This window comes from Colobus angolensis, unplaced genomic scaffold, assembly GCF_000951035.1.
Source record: "Colobus angolensis palliatus isolate OR3802 unplaced genomic scaffold, Cang.pa_1.0 Scaffold114, whole genome shotgun sequence".
NCBI classification, from domain to species: Eukaryota; Metazoa; Chordata; class Mammalia; order Primates; family Cercopithecidae; genus Colobus; species Colobus angolensis.
The window spans coordinates 675,749-695,099 of NW_012112475.1; the positions used below are offsets into that span (position 1 = coordinate 675,749).

General features: G+C 46.7%; 1 protein-coding gene and 2 long non-coding RNA genes across 5 annotated transcripts in view; 2 read left to right on the forward strand and 1 right to left on the reverse strand.

The window, feature by feature from the left end:
- Window positions 1-12,664, reverse strand: part of RALY (RALY heterogeneous nuclear ribonucleoprotein) — an 87,715-nt gene extending 75,051 nt beyond the window's left edge. For 2 of the 3 annotated variants that reach the window (XM_011959465.1, XM_011959458.1), the window contains exon 1: window positions 12,150-12,642. Coding sequence is in view for 1 of the 3 variants with exons in the window: in XM_011959452.1 (XP_011814842.1) it covers window positions 12,150-12,605 (456 nt within the window). In the remaining 2 variants the exon portion in view is untranslated. Of the gene's footprint in view, window positions 1-12,149 lie in introns of all 3 variants that reach the window. The other variant, XM_011959452.1, reaches the window with a different exon arrangement.
- On the forward strand, window positions 2,702-3,078 carry LOC105524252. The gene is made up of 2 exons (XR_001003730.1): window positions 2,702-2,797; window positions 2,886-3,078. It is a non-coding gene; the product is annotated as an uncharacterized LOC105524252 (long non-coding RNA).
- LOC105524245 lies at window positions 11,911-13,796 on the forward strand. The gene is made up of 2 exons (XR_001003727.1): window positions 11,911-12,076; window positions 13,386-13,796. It is a non-coding gene; the product is annotated as an uncharacterized LOC105524245 (long non-coding RNA).
- The last annotated feature ends 5,555 nt before the right edge of the window (window positions 13,797-19,351 follow it).

The window sequence follows — 19,351 nt, forward strand, 5'->3', positions numbered from 1 at the left end:
AAAGTAGGTAGGGGTATAAATGAAACAAGACTGACCATGAACTGCTAACTGTTGAAGTCAAGTGATGGATAAATCATATTTTATTAACCTATTCAACTTTGTGTATATTTGAAATTTTCCATATTAAAAATAAAGAGGAATTGGTTAGGTTTCAATCCTAGCAACTCCATCTATCAGCAGCGTGACCACAACATCTTTTTTTTTTTTTTTCCTGAGACAGAGTCTCGCTCTGTCACCCCAGGCTGGAGTACAGTAGTGTGATTTCGGCTCACTGCAAGCTCCGCCTCCCGGGTTCAGGCCATTCTCCTGCCTCAGCCTCCCGAGTAGCTGGGACTACAGGCGCCCGCCACCACGCCCAGCTAATTTTTTGTATTTTTAGTAGAGATGGCGTTTCACCGTGGTCTCGATCTCCTGACCTCATGATCCACCCGCCTCAGCCTCCCGAAGTGCTGGGATTACAGGCATGAGCCACCACGCCCGGCCAACCACGGCATATCTCTTAACCTCCCTGTGTCTCGATTTCCTATCTGCATGATCACAATCAACACAACCTACTTCTTAGGTTTGAGGTGAGAATTAAATAATATTTTATATATATATAAAAGGCCTCACACATAGTAACCTTCAGTAAATATGAGCTTTATTAGTATAAACACAAGGTATTAAGTATAGTATCTCAACACAGCGGATGTGCTAACATTTAAAACCCAGGTCAGATTTTTTTTTTTTTTTTTTTTGAGACGGAGTCTTGCTCTGTCGCCCAGGCTGGAGTGCAGTGGCTGGATCTCAGCTCACTACAACCTCCACCTCCCTGGTTCAAGTGATTCTTCTGTCTCGGCCTCCCGAGTAGCTGGGATTACAGGCAGGCGCCATCACGCCCAGCTAATTTTGGTATTTTTAGTAAAGACGGGGTTTGGGTTTCACCATGTTGGCCAGGATGGTCTCGATCTCCTTATCTCATGACCTTACCTCATGATCTGCCTCTCTCGGCCTCCCAAAGTGTTGGGATTACAGGCTGTGAGCCACTGTGCCTGGCCCATCAGATTTTTAAATCAACTACTCAACTAGTCTCCTCGACAGGGGGCCTAGAAATTCTCTAGTGAAAGTCCCTAGTGGCAGCTCTAGCACCATGTCTATCTTGACAAACACCCCATGACCTGACACAGGATCAGAAGCCGACTAATGTTTAACATGAAAGTGCTGTTCTCTGGAAGCAGGCAGGGCCACCTTATTTTCCCCAACCAAGTAATTTAAGGTACATTTTCTAATATTTGCTGACAGAACAAAGAAGAAAGGCTCTAAGACATGATCAATGTTCATGTCAACCTTCAAAGTGATTTGGTAAAACTACACAAAATAAACACCCAGCTAGGGTCCACTGGCAGGATAAAAGCTGACAAAGAAATGGCAATTTTTTCCCTGAGCAAATATACAAGTAATAGATGAGCTCTGAGAGACTAAGTTCTGTAGGTTTCAGTATTCCCTTCCCTCCCCAACCATTTTAAGAAGAAAAACTCTCTTTTGATATACTTCAAGTATGACTGTTCACTGGATTAATTTCCTTCCTGAAATGATGTAATTATAAGCAAAGAGATCATTCTCATCCTTTTATCCAGTTTAAATACAAACTGGCTTCATAACGACATGACCTTGCTCTGCTCTAAGAGGCTATGAGAAGGTATCACCCATCTCCAAAGTGTGGGACCCTTCCACCGCCTGCTCATTAGCAGAAATATGGATGCTACTCAGTCTAGTCATTCATCTGTGCCTCTACTCAAGTTGTCCCCATTGCACAGAATGTTCTCTATCTCTGCAGCCTAATCACCTGTGAACATTCTTTCTGGAAAAGGGGGGAAGGGAAGTACATCAGTTGAGGAAAAGATACCTGGGTGTTGCTTCTAAACAGTATGGGAGATACAGTACAGACATGGCAATACTGGTATTTCATAATCTGTAAGTACAACCAGACAGAATATTAGAAATTAAAATGGTCCTGGACAACAGATGGTCATTATCCTTATCCTGCAAGGTCCAGCACAAATACTCACTGGTCCACAAATGTTCCTTGGGAACTCCCCCTCTGCCCCTCCTCCATGTACAAAGGAAGCAATCTCTTCCCCTTCTGACCTTCCCAATCACTGTACCCCTTTATGGTACTTGCTATGTGAGAATTCATATTATGGTTCTTAAAATTCACATCTATACTAACCAGAATGGCTTCAAATGAAAAAGACAGCTAATCCCAAGCGTTTACAAGGACACAAAACAGCAGCAATTTTCTCATCGCTAACCATGTAATCTGGCAGGCCTTTTAAAACCGTGGCGTATTTACTAAAGCTAAACATATGCCTAACCTAGGACTTAAGAGTATGAGGTTAGAGAACACTCACTCACTGTTTCCGTTACACAGTTCACCTCTAGTCTTTTGCTTCATCATTGCCCCTGTCCAAATGCTTTCATCACACCTTTTCCCAATCCCAGAGACCAGCTGAGATCACTCTCCCTGCTCCCTACAAAGAGATCGATCTCCCCTCCTACGGAAAATTCTGCCACTTACCTTTCACCTCTGACAAATGACTAATGGATTCTTCACATATAAATTGTCTCGTGATTTTACAACGTTCTAATTGTAAAATCTTGAAGGCAAGATATGGAGTATTAACCGCACTTCATAGACAAGAAAATGGAACTTCAGAGTGAGAGATGACATCTCCAGTTTACATGGCCTTATTATTCCAGACCCCACAGGCAATGCTAAATTGTTGGAAGAAATAGGGAGCACAACACAGCATCCCAAGTAACATTTCTCTCTGAAGAGTAGGAAAGAGGGAAGAGCCCTTCAAAACCAGGAGAGCCTCAATGTGCCCACCATTTCCATTTGCTAGGGCTCCTTGCTGCAAAGTGTTCAAAGGCGGCTAGCAGAGGCAGTGGCAATGGGCTTCACAAACTACAATATAATCACAATTATTAAATCACAGACTGATCGAATGCCAGAAACCACACTTCAGATAATTCCACTTGCATACAAAACAGAGCAATTTTACTTCAAAATAGAGCGTAATAAAACTTAAAATAATTTAGTATGAAACTTAATTTTCTTCATTTCTTCATAAGAAGCAAAACAATACCAAATCTTCTTGAAGCCAGCCAGAGAACTGTTCAGATGCAGGTATCTGGCCACCCAAACCTGAAGGGCAATGTTGTCCCCTATTCTAACATTCCTGACTTTACACACTGGGTGTTGGACACCTTAGCAGCGGAGGATAAATATCTGTAAAAAACAGAAGGGAGAGAAGGGAATGCCAAAAAAAAAAAAAAAGTCTACACACTGGAAGTCAGATTATCAAACTGGTCTCCTTGTCTACTGACGTAGCCATCAATTATGTTATTTTCCGTTTGAACTCTCAATCCAAATATATGAGCCAGGGCAGCAGGCTGGATTTGAATTACTTCTCTGTCTTCCTCTCAAGACTCAAAGTAATTTGTGGACAGGAATTATGTCTTGTTGGTTTTTATGTTCTCCACAAGGAGAACACATAGGAGGTACTCCAAATTCCTGGAACGAATGGTTGAGATTAGGGATGGAAGGCTGTTGGACTCCCAAGCATAAATAATCATGCCACAGCAACTAAGTAACTTCCTCTGAACCCTAAGTTTAGGAAGGGTTGATTTTAATTGGTGTAAGAATCAATTTAGGGTAAATCTTTAAAAGTCTGAAGAGAAGTTATTCTTTTTTTTTTTTTTTTGAGACAGAGTCTCACTCTGTCGCCCAGGCTGGAGTGCAGTGGCCAGATCTCAGCTCACTGCAAGCTCCGCCTCCCGGGTTTACACCATTCTCCTGCCTCAGCCTCCCCAGTAGCTGGGACTACAGGCACCTGCCACCTCGCCCGGCTAGTTTTTTGTATTTTTAGTAGAGACGGGGTTTCACCGTGTTAGCCAGGATGGTCTCGATCTCCTGACCTCGTGATCCGCCCGTCTCGGCCTCCCAAAGTGCCGGGATTACAGGCTTGAGACACCGCACCTGGCCGAGAAGTTATTCTTGTGTTCAACTGAGTCACGCACAGCCCTCATTATTACATTGGCAGCAACACCATTCCTCAGTACCACCTTACAGGTATCCGCAAGAACAAAATTCCAAAGCCTTAAATTAATGTTCTGGATAAAAAGGAAATAACATGGCCGGGCTCGGTGGCTCACACCTGTAATCCCAACACCTTGGGAGGCACAGGCGGGCAGATCACGAGGTCAGGAGATCGAGACCATCCTGGCAAACACTGTGAAACCCCATCTCTACTAAAAACACAAAAAATTAGCCAGGTGTGGCGGCGGGCACCTACAGTCCCAGCTACTCGGGAGGCTAAGGCAGGAGAATGGCGTGAACCCAGGAGGAGGAGCTTGTAGTGAGCCGAGATCACACCACTGCACTCCAGCTTGGGTGACAGAACAACTGTCTCAGAGAGAAAAAAAAAAAAAAAAAAAGGGAAACATTTGACTTCTCAGTATAGTGTGGTCATATCTCTCACAAAGAAAACCCAGATCTAGATAAATGAAGTTATGGAAATGACCCTTTTAAATCTACTGCTGGGCTTGCTTTCACTAACACAAATAATTTCGAAGAAAACTAGACAAAGAGATCAACAGACACCATGTAAACAGTACCATTAACTAAGCTTATTAAAATCCTTAATAAAATAAACAAACAGGGACAGCTAAATACCAGATAAATGCTTCTGGAATGAAGAAAATCTGGCCAATAATATTAAGCTTCTAAATCTGGCATTCTAAAAGAGAATATTTACTTGGAATAAAGCAGTGAGTCTTACCTTGACAAACAGAACTATTCAGTCTCTACAGATGGCACTTCAAGGGGCAGGTAACCTCAGTAGGGGTATATACTCCAAAAGCTAAAGCTCTCAAGAAATGCAAGTTTCTGGTCTAGTGTTTTTTCATTACTACCACTGCGTGAGAATCTTAAAGTGTTTTTTTTTCCTTTATTACGTGACTTTAAAGTTTGCTACATATTTAAATGTAATTTTTTTATAGTCTTAGACTCCAAGTTTGTCCCATGAGGCTACAGCTCCAAGTTTATAATGGAACTCAGCATACAATTTGATAAATTCATCTCACAAGCAGTTTTTCAGCAAGCTGTCCACTCTAAAAACCAATATCCATCTGTTTATATACTGAAAGGTATCGTCTGGGAACCCAGAATTTAACCCTCTGAGATCCTCTCAATACTTTAGCAAAGTCCTTTCTCCTTCCAGCGAGAAATTCTCAAGCCACTTCCACAAAACTGTAAAAAGGTAGAAATATCACTTAAGATTATCTAGTCCAATTCCCTTGTTTCACAGACAGGAAGACAGAGATCCCAGAGACTATTAGATACCTACAATCAACAAGGGTTTGGCAAGCATCAAAAGCCCACTGACGGCTGTTTTCCCCAAACTCACTGGTGTGTTGGGAAGACAGCCTGATTTGCACTTTAGTTAGTAGAGCACTCCCTGGGAAACTCAAGTATGTACCCTCTAGGAAATCCAAGTATTCAGCCACAACCCCCTATCCCAACCCCGGAATAAAGAACAGGGGGCAGTGGATGTCTTAAATGGTTCTTCTGGAGATGGAGACTAGAGCCCAGGGACAATATCCCATCTTTCCTTCCTTCCTCCCAGGAGGTACAGGACATTGATTACCATGAAAGCCATTATGAAATGACAGAAGACGCTAACACTGAGAAAATTAAGGCAAGGCTGTGGAAACAAAAGATGATAAAGATTAATACTTGGCCAGATACCTGCTTCTACTTATTCATTCGAAGAGAGGGGAGAAATGAGAGAGAGAGGGACCTCCAACCCTTTTTCTGTCCCTACCTCCCCACCCCCACTTTTTGGACCTTTACAGAATTTCAGGGACTCCCCAGATGATTTTATGAGGAAACAAGGCTATAAAAAGGGCCTTAGTCCAGCCCACACATTGACCAAACGATGCTCAGGCTAGTAACTAGATTTCCTATTTATTCCACTGCACACTGTCTCTATTCCTAAGGGTCTGTGAGCTGCATCCTGAGCACAGGTGTGAAACTATCCTTACAGTATCCAGGGGGAAGTTGCAGGACAAGCAGGTTAACGGCTGTCATTTTCTCCCTACCAGCTATACATTTTATGCATGAGGCCAAAATTGAATAAGACCAAGACACTCAAGTGAAAACCTTGCTATCTCCACCCCCATTCCCCCCTCACCAATGCCAAACTAAGAAGGCGGAGAGGAAGAAAGAAAATACCTCTCCTAGAGATATATTATCTAAACCACCACCTAGAATCCTAAAATGTAATTGCTAGAAGGGACCTTGTGGGTCATCTAGTCATTATTTGGATGAATAAACCTAGACACTTGCCACCTGAGAAAAAGACTGGCGCACACAGTGGGGTCTCCTGACTCCTATCCCTAATAAAAACCCTTCCGGGTCCCTCTCCATCCTGTCCTACCCTGCCCTGCCCCATCCACCCTCTCCCCAGGCCACTGCTGTATCCAAGCTACTGAGATTTCTGCCCTTCTGGATTATGAGTTCCTTAGGATAAGTTTTACTCATCTTTTGTTTTCCCAGTGCCTAGCAGAGAGTAAGCAGAGAAGTGGCTTCGACTTAGAGAGGAATACACTAATATACGAAAAGACCAGTGCCAAAGGACGTAGCCTGGAGAAAATGTAAACTTTTCTTGGCTTAACGTAAGTAGTTTCCAGGCTGTGCCATGCCCGGATGTCTAGGATTGAATATTTCCTCTCTTCCTAATGTTCGCATCATCCAGTTTAGCCAGGAACATGACCAGTTGTGCCATACTCTCACTCTCTCCCTTTCAGACCTGACACAAAGAACTGGAATCCATAACTAGACGTAAGTAAAAGCACATGTAAGGAGACCCTGCATAAGAAACCCTACCCCCCTCCCTTACGTGCTCCTTCTTCTCCTGTGTCCCCACCTCAATAAACAGCACCCATTTACAAAACTGCACCAGGTAGAAACCAGATGTCATCCTGATTCCTTCCTTACCCTCCACACCAATAATCTTTGTCTCATGACTCAATTCCACCTTTTTTCTTTCCTTTTTTTTTGAGACAGAGTCTCACACCCAGGCTGGAGTGCAGTGGTTCGATCTCAGCTCATTGCAACCTCCACTTCCCAGGTCCAAGTGATTCTCCTGCCTTAGCTTCCCACGTAGGTGGGATTACAGGTGCCGCCACCACACCCAGCTAATTTTTTTCTGTATTTTTAGTAGAGACGGAGTTTCACCATGTTGGTCAGGCTAGTCTCAAACTCCTGACCTCAGGTGATCCACCCACTTTGGCCTCCCAAAGTGCTGGGACTACAAACATGAGCCACCAGGCCCAGCAATTTCATCTTTTTTCTACACACACTCTTGCACATGCTCTCCCACCACCTTCATTTGAAACACCATCACCTCTTGCCAACCTCCTAACTGGTCTCTCTGCCCACAGTGCTCTAGCTCTCCAGTCCACTCCTGAACAGGCAGCCAGAGATATCCTTTCAAAATGTACATCGAATCACGGCCCCCTCACTTCGGGATGAAGTCCAAACTCCTCAACACAGGCAAGAAGGCCCTTTCCTGACTTGGCTTCTGCTCTGCCTACCTTGAAAGTCTCCTGTCTGGCCACATCCACCCACCTCAAGCATTATGCTCCACCCAAGAATCCTGAGAAATTTGTTTAGCCCTCTTGGCCCGTTTCTTCAACTACAGAATGGGAATAATAATAGTACTTACCTTCAGGATGGTTATGGGAAGAAATAAGTTAATACAAATTAAATTCTTAGAATAGTACATAATAGATATGGTAAATGGCCAAAAGTCTTAACCTATTATCACCATTTCGGAACTTGCTGTTCCTTCTACCTAGAACAGTCTTATCTCTGCCTCCTCCCTGACTCCCCAGATCTCTTCTTTTCCTGGCTTATGTCTGTTCTTCTCCTGAGGGCTAGGCTTAACCAACTTCTCCTCCAAAGAAGCCTTCCCTGACCTTCCAGTGCTGGGTTAGGCATCATTTTTCTGTGCTCTCCTGGTACCTGTCCCTGTCACAACACTTCTCACACTGCCTGTTTCCTTGCCTATCTTTCCCACTAGGCTCTACGAACCCAAATCCCTGAGCGTAGTACCAGGTCTGATAGACGCTTACTAATTGTTCAGTGAATGAAAAACTTTCCAAAAATGAGGTATCCAATGAAAGACAGTCTCAACGAGTAACCAACTCAAATGCCAGCCAAGTAGCTGGTCTAAATGACCATAAGGTCCCTCAACTACAAGATTCTATCCAATAAATTCAACACATTGACCTCATGGGTCACATTTGTTTTAACTTTAATATGTAGGCAATGTTGGGGCCATCAGATTTTTAAGGAGAGTGTGACATGACCAGATACACATTACCCATCTCTGAAACACCACCTCTCCCAACCCCCAGTTGTTATCAGGACAAAATTCCAACCATCTTCATAAACATAAAAAGCCCACTCCCCTAAATACACCAACACAGAAAACGGTCAAAGGACATTTTGACAGGCTATATGCAGCATCTAACTTCATCTTAACCAACTGCAAGCAGTGAGGATCCATAAACATCCTCTAAGAACCCAAAAGCTAATCCCTCCTGTGTGTCTTTACGGAAAGAGGGGGACGGAAGAGGGAACATTTCATAAAGGTGATCTACTTAATCATCCTGAGTAGTTTTGATCCAAGCTGCTGTCACTGCACTGTTATTCCTGATAAATGCAGCCCCATATCCCCAAACCCTAGACTGTCAGAAAGGCAGCTGCAAACGAGGTGAGGCTGGGAAGTTATCTAGGTTCTATTTTAAGGGTGTAATAGCTTGGTGTGGTGGCTCACACCTGTAATCCCAGCACTTTGGAAGGCCAAGACAGGGGGATCACCTGAGATTGAGGAGTTCGAAGCCAGCCTAGCTAACATGGTAAAACCCCATCTCTATTAAAAATACAAAAATTACCCAGGCGTGGTGGTGCAAGCCTGCAGTTCCAGCTACTCGGGAGGCTGAGGCAAGAGAATCCCTTGAACCCAGCAGGCTGAGGTTGCAGGGAGCCAAGATCGTGCCACCGCAATCCAGCCTGGGCGACGGAGTGAGACTCCGTCTCCAAAAACACAGGGTATAAGGTCTCTTCTGCAGATACTGAGGGAGCCAGCAGAGATTCAAAACAGGCTTCGGTGATAAGGAAGCTCAACCTAAGGGGGAGAGAAGTAGGTCTTACTCAGAGATACAACCAGGCCTGGGTTCCTGCTCTGGAGCTGCATGCCACATCTCTGCTGCAGGCAAGGACTAATATTTTGCATTTACAGTGCACGCTGAGACTAAAGAAGACATTAAGTGTGCCAGCTTTGCAGTCACAAAAGGACAAATATTGCATTATTCCACTGACATGAGGTTCCTAGAGTAGTCAAATTCATAGAAAGTAGAATGATAGTTTTCAGGAGGCTGGAGGGAATGGGGAGTTAGTTTAATGGGTACAGAATTTCAGTTGGGGAAGATAATGGACAGTGATGATGGTTGCATAACCATGTGAATGTACTTAATGTCACATAACGTACACTTTGAAATGGTTAAATGGTTAATTTTATGTTATATATATTTTACCACATTTTTTTTTAAAAAAACATGCCAGTTTTAAGGTTATACTGTCTGCAGTCTGAATACTGCCTTGGCCACTTACCAGTTACATGACCCTGAGGCAGGTAATGTAACCTCTCTAAGCCTGTTTCTTCTATAAAACAGGGATAATAATAGTACTTAATTCACAGGTTGCTCTGAAAATTAAGTAATATCGTCCATAAAGTCCTCAGTCCATTGGCCGGTGGCACACGTTAAGTACTTAATAAATTTAGCTATTACTACTGCCACTATAAAGCACTTTCACAGCCATTTTTTTAATAATCCCCACAACAATCCTATGAGAGTTTACATATAAGGAAACTGAGACTCAGAGAGCCACAATGAGTGGCTCAGTTTATGATGCCAAATCAAATCCTCTGCTTCAGAGAGGTGTTTTGTCCTCACTACTTACTCATTCTGTCATCTAAGGCAAGTGCTATGCTATATCTCCATTCCCTCACAATACAAGAGACATAAATCAAGCTCTACAAACTCCCTCACAGAAATGGATTAGAAATTAAACCACATAATGGTTATGGAAAAGTATATAAGCCATAAACACATAAAACCGAAGTGGTGACTTGTGAGAACTAGTACACCTGTGCTTAAACCTGGCCTCCTCTTAATACTAACCATAAGGCACAGAAAGTGGTGGGGATTATAAAACTTCCTTGGGATTTCCAATTACTCAGGATTCCTGACCTTAAGACCTGAATAAGTGGTTTCGTGCCCTTTTAAGAAGTGGCAAGGTATGGGAGAAATAAAAATATTACTGGATTAGGAGAAAGACTGGGAATTTCAGTTCTCCCTCTGACAAGGCAGTCTGAATTCAGACAACTTACTTCCCCTTTCCAAGGTTCAGTTAGCAGGGAAGCAGGGAAAGGCAGGTATGGAAAAAGGTGGACCAGATGGTAAGACCCCTTTCAACTCCTACATAGGACTCCTAAATCCAGAATCCTGGCCAGGCACCACAGACCTACCAGACTCCAAAGAACTAATGTGAACATCAAGAGACTCCTCAAGACCTGGCCCAGAAACTCCCTTGCCTGATTTTTAGACACTCCCTCAAACCGGATCACATTGAAAAACTGGAACATTTGCCAAAGTTAATTTTAGTTCACTTTAACCACTCTGGGCCTTATCTGAAAATAGGAGAAATATTTGTTTGAAAGCAGATGACTTGAGCGATTCCCCCTAACCCCCATCAAACTAGGACTGATAAATCTAAACATAGAGAACCTGCAACGTCTGGGAGGAGGAACAAGCCACACACAAACTAAAGGGTGGATCCCACGGTTTACAGTCTCAAAGCTTCCTTGAGCCAAAACCCCCGGGAATCTGAGTTGTGTTTGAGTCCTGGAGTCTGCATCCATCAACTTCTAATTGTCGCAATTCCAGCAAGAAATTCATCCAAACCTTTTCCTTTGGAGCTATGGTAATCCCAGAATGGAATTTCATCCATAGTATAGTGGACAACGGCCCAGAAATCAGGGAAAACCCAGTTATGTCCCTAATTAAATGGTGTGACCCAAGGCTAGGTAAAAATGCCCTCTGCACTAAGAGATGATATATGCTCACACCAGGAAATATTAATAAATAACAGGTACTGGCATCGCTCCTTTGCACTTCTGTGGCTACTATGACTCGGAGAAAATTACCTGACCCCTCTGTGCCTTGATTTCTGCTTCTGTAAATCAGGATAAACCAGAAGGCCGTTGTGAGCATTAAATAAAATAAGGCTTGGGAAGTTCCTGGGTGAAGTCTCATTAAATGCTCCCTGTTGGTATTAACCACTTCTTTCACATATTAGTTCCCTCCCTGAATCCATGAACACCCCGCGAGGCGGGTTTCCCTTTCCCTCCATGTCACCGCGGCAAACTAAGGCTCGGCCGCCAAGGGGGCTGAGGAAAACGCGGATACGGCCCCAGTTCGAGGGCCCGTTGTTGTTTCTCTCCGAGCCCAAGGCGTGCGAACAGCCCAGAAGAGGCGGGAGCCGAGGCAGGGTCAGCTCTGCGCGCCTCCGGGAGCCCGTAGAGCCAGCCCAGGGAGAGCCGGAAGCAGCCGCGGCCGGGCCCGCCCGAGGCCTCCCCGGAGCTGCCTCCGTTCCCCTCCCTCCGCCCCTCGTCGGGCGGGGCGGGGCACGAGCACAAAAGACTCCAACTTCCGAGCGGGCGCGGGCCCACCCAGCCAACTACTGGCCCAGACTTGGCCCGCGGGAAGGGAGCAGGCAGGGAACGCCAGGGCGGCCGGGAGCGGGACCGGGCGCGGAGGGCTGGGGCCGGCGACCCGGGGCGGCGGGTCCCAGTTGGAGAAAGGAGCGGTGGAGGGGGCCTAGAGTTACTCGGGCTCCCGGGAACTCCCCGAAGGGCAGAAATAAGAGTTTCTAAATATAGGCAGCTGCCTGCCTGAAGAAGTGAGTGAACGGAAAGGTACAAAGCACACACCCTCCCCGCACCCCTAAGGAGACGCCCGCAGCCCCCACTCACCCGCGCCGAGAGGTCTGGAGGAAGCCGCGCGGCTGGGAAGGAGGCGGTACTGTCGCACTCGGGGACGTAAGGGAGGGAGGAAAAGGGCAGCTGCGGCGGGAGGAGGCTGGGCACACGCGCGGGGGAAGTCGTCGTCGTCGTCGCCGTCGCCGCCGCCGCCGCTACCGCCCCCTTAGCTTCTCCGGGTTCCGCTGCCCCGCGCCCGCGCCGCTCGCGCGCCCCGCCGCACTGACAGCGGCGCGAGCCCCGCAGCCGCGAGCCCTGCCCTCGGTCGGCACCACTGAGGCGCGCGGGGGTGGGGGCACCCGGAGCGGCTCCCCGCTGCTCAGCCCCGCCCGCCACTCCGGCCCTGGTCCCGGGCTCTCCCCCTCTCTCTGTCTCCCCGGAAGGACACGGTGACACGAGCACGAAGAGTCTGCAGCCCCGCCCAGAAACAGCCTGGCTTCTCAAGCGCATGGGCTCTCCCCACCCTCTCAGCCTGGCTTTGGAAAGGTCCAGAGCTTCGGCGGGGACAGGAGGAAGGCGGGGCCGGGGCGGGGCCCGAAAGGGAGGAGGGACTGAGACGCGGCTTGGGGAGGCGGGGCTGGGGCGGGAAGAGAGAGTCGCACAGTTTTGGAGCCGAAGTAGGGGCGGAGCTAAGAGGGTGATGAGGCCCTGGGAAGAGGGTTGCCGGACATGCAGGGAAGGCCGTATAGGCGATGGAGAGCTGGGAGCCAGGGCAGTGCTTGAAAGGAGATGCTGTGGGCGGGGCTAAATGGAGAACCGGCCAGAGAGCGGAGCCACGGACGGAGGGAGGCGGGGCTGAAGAGAAGCCTAGAGTGGGAGGAAGATAGAAGCGGGCCTGAAGGAGGCGGCCCCGGAAGCAGAGAGGGGAGGAGGGGCCCCAGGGGTGCCTACTCTGGGTGGGTGCCGGAAGGAGGCGTGCCCCAAGGAAGGACTGAGGGGTGGTGCTTGAGGTGGGCGGGGCCTGGAGATGGCGCTGAAACCTGCAGGATGCGGGCGGTGCAAGAGGGATCCGGAAGAGACGAGGCAGGAAGAAACTCCTGGTCCTTTCGCTTTCAAGGGACGTGGCACTTAGGGTGAGGATCGCTCTTCGCTGCCTAATCTGGGACTGGGCGAAGAGGCCGCGCTGAGGGTGATGTCCGAAAAAGATGCAGGAGATGTTTTATAACTTGATCCAGGTGCTAGTCCTCCCTCCTACACATTTCTCCTGTCGGGATCTCTCACTTGAATCAGTGTTCCAGCCTCCAGTGAACCAGTCTTCCTAACGAGAGCACAAGAGGCCCGTTGTCCTTCATTCTTCAGCTATGGACTTCCCTGAAAGTTAAGAACTGACCATATTCTCGATGCCTGCTCTGACCTGTGATTTCACGACTCACATCGCTTCCCCAGAACCTGCTTAACAGAAGGGATTCCTGCGAATGGAGCAGAATTTGAATTCAGAGTCCTGGCTTTGCCGTACCAGCAGTTATAATTGCCCTTCTGTTGTTTAATGACTCCCTGCCCTGCTTCAAAAGGAAGAGAAATCAAATTAAAGAGTTGACGACCCTGAGCGCAAGGCCTCGGACGTTATTCCCCAAACTCTGCTTTAATATCACCTCCTTCCCTGAACACCTTGTCTCAAGATGTTCTCTAGTTTATCTTCTTGTTCTGTCATTTATTTGTCTGTTCATTGTGTGTTTTTTGCGATGGAGTCTCACTCTGTCGCCTAGGCTGGAGTGCAGTGGCACGATCTCGGCTCTCTGCAACCTCTGCCTCCTAGGTTCAAAGCGATTCTTGTGCCTCAGCCTCCCAAGTAGCTGGAATACAGGCGTGTACCACCATGCCCGGCTAATTTTTGTATTTTTAGTGGATATGGGTTTTCACCATATTGGCCAAGCTGGGCTCTAACTCCTGACCTCAGGGGATCCGCCTTGGCCTCCCAAAGTGCTGAGATTATAGGCGTGAGCCACCTCACGCCCTGCAATGTTTGTACAGTTTTTGAGACACGGTCTTATTCTGTTGCCCAGACTGGAGTGCAGTGACATAATCAAGACTCACTGCAGCCTCGACTTCCCAAACTCAATCCTCCCACCTCAGCCTCCCTAGTAGCTGGAACTACAGGCATGTGCTATCACTCTAGGCTGTTCACTATATTGTCCAAGCTGGTCTTGAACTCCTGAGCTGAAGTGATCCTCCCGCCTTGGCCTTACAGGCGTGAGCCTCCACACCCAGCAGAAGGGAGACATTTCTAAGGAAATATGCTGGCAACACTAGCTAACACTTAGTGAGAATTTACTAATTGCCATGCATTCTGCTAAGTGCTTTTCAAGCATATTTAATTCCCACAACACCCCTATGTGGTAGGTATTGTTCTTACCCCATTGTACAGATGAGGAAACTGTGGCACAAAGAGGTTAACTTTCCCAAGGTCACACAGCTGGTGATGGAATCCAACTTTGGGTCCTGCATGCTGAATTACTGTATTATCCTACTCCCTAATTATTAAGGACCTAGGGTCGTTAGTCCAATAAAGGTGAAGAATGAATATGCCACATTCTTTTGCTTTCTGGATAGTGTGGCATAGGGTATGATGCCTACCTAGAGTTGCAGCAGATTTTTTTTTATTTTTAGCCATCATGAGGGAAGCCAGCCAGAAGACAAAACCATCACACGGAGGAGGGCAAGACAGAAAACATTACAGAAAAAAATGAACCAGAGACTGGTGCAGCCATTCTTGAAGCTTGACCCACCTCTGGACCTTAACATGAACAAATACATTTTTATAGTAATTTGAGTTGTGATTTTTATAACCTGCAGCCATAATTTCCTAACTAAAACAGATGAGTACAGTTCAACAGGTGGAGATAATAAGTGATAAAGCGTCAAGATTGGAAGAATATAATGTAATTTGGTTTGACTGCATTTTTAATCCCCTTAGTAATCCTACAAGGTTAGTTCTGTTTTTTTCCCCCATTTCACAGATGAGGAAATGTGATATGGCCAATGTAGGGCTACACAGGAGGCTGAAGCAGAATTGCTTGAACCCGGGAGGTGGAGTTTGCAGCGAGCCAAGATCACACCACTTCACTCCAGCCTCGGTAACAGAGGGAGACTCTGCCTCAAAAACAAAACAAAACAAAAGTTATTTTGCTTTCTCTTGGAATCCATAAAATCATGAACTATTTATAATTGGAAAGTTCCTCCAAGACACCTCATCTAGGGGTTTTCAAACTTCTCAAGCTATCCACCTTTCTTACGCAAGACCTTTCACAGAAAGGCAAGGCATGAAACAGATGAGGGAGAGGAGGTGGCTTTGCTTGAAGTAGGGGAGAGGAACCCAGAGTCCTTCCTGCTAGACCTTCCCATCCCAGCCACAGGCCACCCTTCTTAAGCAGTGATCCCTCCACAAAATCCCAGGGTGTTACAGAATACAATTTAAGAATCACCATTCTTTCCCAGGTCCTGTTTTACAGATAGGGAAATGGAGGCTCAGAAAGGCATAGATATTTACTTAATGGTTCTGGAGGAAGTCAGTGGCAGGAAGGGATACCTGCCTCACAGGATAATTCACTTTCCAGTGGGAATAGCACTATCTCCTTCCTGCTCTGCATTTGAGGATAAACCCTGTCTTGGCTCCTCCCTGACTAGGGTGAGAAGTAGCCCTCCTGGAATTGCCTCAAAGCCCCTGGTTATCACCAGTGTTCTCGGTTGCAAATTACGAAACATAAATAAACTCAGGCTAACAGACGCAGCAAATGAATTTATCAGGAAGGAATGGGGAGCTCCCAGAACTGATGGGAGGGCTGGAGAACCAGGCCTAGAAAATGCACAGAAGTGGTGAGCGCAGAGGCTTGAATGTTGCCAGGACTCTCCTCCCAGTCCTTTATCTCTTCTCGCCTCTGTATGTGAGTTTTTCTCCTCAAGGCTAGGCACCTGGCTGCAGCAGCACTCACCACTCACAACTCTCACCCGCTCCACTGGAGAGAGACTGAGGATTTCTGCTTCTGGTATGAAGGACAAAATTTTAGGGAAAAACTTTGGTTGGTCCAACATGGGTACCCCCGTCCCTGTACCAATCATCTATGGCTGGAAAACCAGGTGCTGTGACTGGCCCAACTTAAGCCAGGTGCCACTCTCTAACCAATCACTGTGAATAGGGAAGTGGGATGTACAGGGAGATGGCAGCCCCATCGGAACCGTATGGTCAGAGAAAGATGCATTTCCCAAAAGATGGAGTTCATGGTCTGGGGCAGATTGAATAATAGATTTTTACTGCACCTGCCCCAGAGTCACCCCCAACCAATACATTACTTACTGCCCAACTCTCATCATTCCTTCTCTGCTCAAAACCCTTCAGTGGGCTGGGCGCAGTGGCTCACGCCTGTAATCCCAGCACTTTGGGAGGCCGAGGTGGGGGGATTACTTGAGGTCAGGAGTTCAAGACCAGCCTGAGCAACATGGTGAAACCCCATCTCTACTAAAAATATAAAAATTAACCAGGCGTGGTGAAGGGCATCTGTAATCCCAGCTACTCAGGAGGCTGAGGTGGAATAATCACTTGAACCTGGGAGGTGGAGGTTGCAGTGAGCCGAGATCATGCCACTGCATTCCAGCCTGAGAGACAGAGACTGTCTCAAAAACAGAAAAACAAAACAAAAAAACCTTCAATGGCCTCCCACTGCCATGTCATCGGCATGGATCAAAAACTCAAATGTCATGCCGGGCACAGTGGCTCATGCCTGAAATCCCAGAATTCTGGGAGGCTGAGGCAGGAGGATCACTTGAACCCCAGAGTTTGAGACCAGCTTGGGCAACGTAGTGAGACCCTGTCTCTGCAAAAAAAAAAAAAAAAAAAACCAGCCAGCATGGTAGCACGTGCCTGTACTTCCAGCTACTTGGGAGGCTGAGGCCAGAGGATTACTTGAGCCCAGGAGGCCAAGGCTACAGTGAGACATGCTCACACCACTGCACTCCAGCCTAGGCAACAGAGTGAGACCCTTCTCAAAACAAATAAACAACAACAATAGCAAACCCTCAAGTGTCTACAGGGGCTAGAAAGAAGATTAGGCATGAGACAATAGGGAGTGGAGAGCACTGTCATGAACTGGAGGATGTGTGTTGCATACTGTTCCTAGAATGCAGGTGCTGAGATGTAGGATTCTTCAAGAGAGCCCCCAAATCTGGATTTTCATATAAAATATCCCAATTTCTAAATGTTGGCTCAACTATTTTTAAAAACCTTGTGCAAGCCAAATGAATTATGTCTGCAGGCCAATTATTGTAGGCTGTGGTCTAAAAATGGGCAATCTCTGACCTTTATAGGATAAAGCCTATAATCACACACCCACCTTTGGGATCTATTTTCTATTACTACATAAGAAATCACCTTGAAAATGTAGTGACTTAAAACAACAATGATTTGTTACTTCTCACAATTTTATGGAATGACCAGGTGGTTCTTCTGCTCCATGTGGTGTTGGCTGGGAAAAGCTTCCTCCTGTCTCCACCTCCACATGTTCTATTTCCTTTTCAAGCCCAAGTGCCAATGGCGCCTCCACCCTGAAGCCTGCCTCATCTCCTGTGCCACACACATTGCCACTGACCGAGTCTAAATGAGATGCCGTGTTCTCCAAGCTTCTTGCTCTTTATGTATAAGTATTAGAGCATGCATCTAGCTCACCTAGAGAATGGAGGTCTACCTTGTCCATCTTTATATCCTTCTGGCACAGTCACACAGGAAAGCCGCATGAGTGCTGTCAGATTGGATTGAACTGAACTGACTCTTAGACATATTTAGTCCAACTTGCCCATTGTGCATATGGAGAAATGAGGTCTGGAGAGGGGAGTTCACACATCATATACACTGAAAGCTCCCCATCAAAAGAGTTGCAGAACCAGGATTACGGCCCTTGCATCTTGACTGCCAGTTGATGCAGGTTAAACTCTGTGTTTAATCCTTGTTGATGTGGATGTCTGGGACTTGAATAGAAGACATTTCTCGTTTCAGATGCATCCATTAGCAGGTCTTAGCCAGGAGCCAGTCCCTTGCAAGTATATATTGCAAGTAATTGATGACATTGGAGCCAGAAATCGAATGAACCGGGCCCAGTTCAATCAACTTACTGGACAAACTCCTCAAGCACTCTAAGCCCCAATTTCCTCCTCTGTAAAGTGGGCATAAATTATGTTTACCTTGAGGGTTGCTGTGAAGGCTAGAAATAATATATGTAGTGTCCCCTGACACACAGAAGGTGCTCAAGAAATAGTAAGCTCTTCTAATAATTGTTATTGATGACAAAGAGGATGAAAGAACAAATGCTCTGACTTCTCAAAGGAGGGAGAATCATCCCTGAGGATTGTGTCTTGGAGAACATAAATCCATATTTTCTCTTTCCTGAACAAATTCCGTTTGGAAGGGCACAAAGGGAACAACTTCCCTTCTTAGGAAGGAAGGGAGGAAGGGAAGGAAGGATGGAAAACAAGAGGGAGGAAGGGTTGGCAGGTTATGACTGTCTCTACCTCTCCCTGAGGCTTGCTCTGTTACACCCACCCCAAACTCTGGTCCATCTCATTTCCATGCTGAGATCAGGCCACACATAGAAGTGGTGGTGCCGGACCAAACACTTTGAGCCATCCCTGGGAATCCCCAGGACACCGAATAGCAGACTTGGACCGTACAGTTCCCACCCGCTGTGATTGATCACTAGGGAGCTCAAGGTTATGAAGGAAGCTCTCATAAGTCAATACAAGATTGTGTGTCTCTCATTCCTCCCTGGCTCAGCCCTCAGAGCCCTTGTCCCTGCTCTCTGCCTTGCCACTAGATCTTCACATTAGTGTTTTATCAAACAAAAGACAGGCTGACATCTTTAAAGTATGGTCTTTAAAAAGTAGGGAGCAAATCATTCCGCACCTTCCCTCCCAATACCTCCCTCACTGGTGCCTTCAAGCCTTCGAACAAGAGGGGACACATCTCCCCACTTCCCAGTGACTTCCTCCATCCCTCATTGCATCCATGAGAGACACCACTGAGATCAGATGCAGTGATGTTAATTGAAATTGACATTAAGGGCTCACTTGCTGGCCGGGCGCGGTGGCTCAAGCCTGTAATCCCAGCACTTTGGGAGGCCGAGACGGGCGGATCACAAGATCAGGAGATCGAGACCATCCTGGCTAACACGGTGAAACCCCGTCTCTACTAAAAAATACAAAAAACTAGCCGG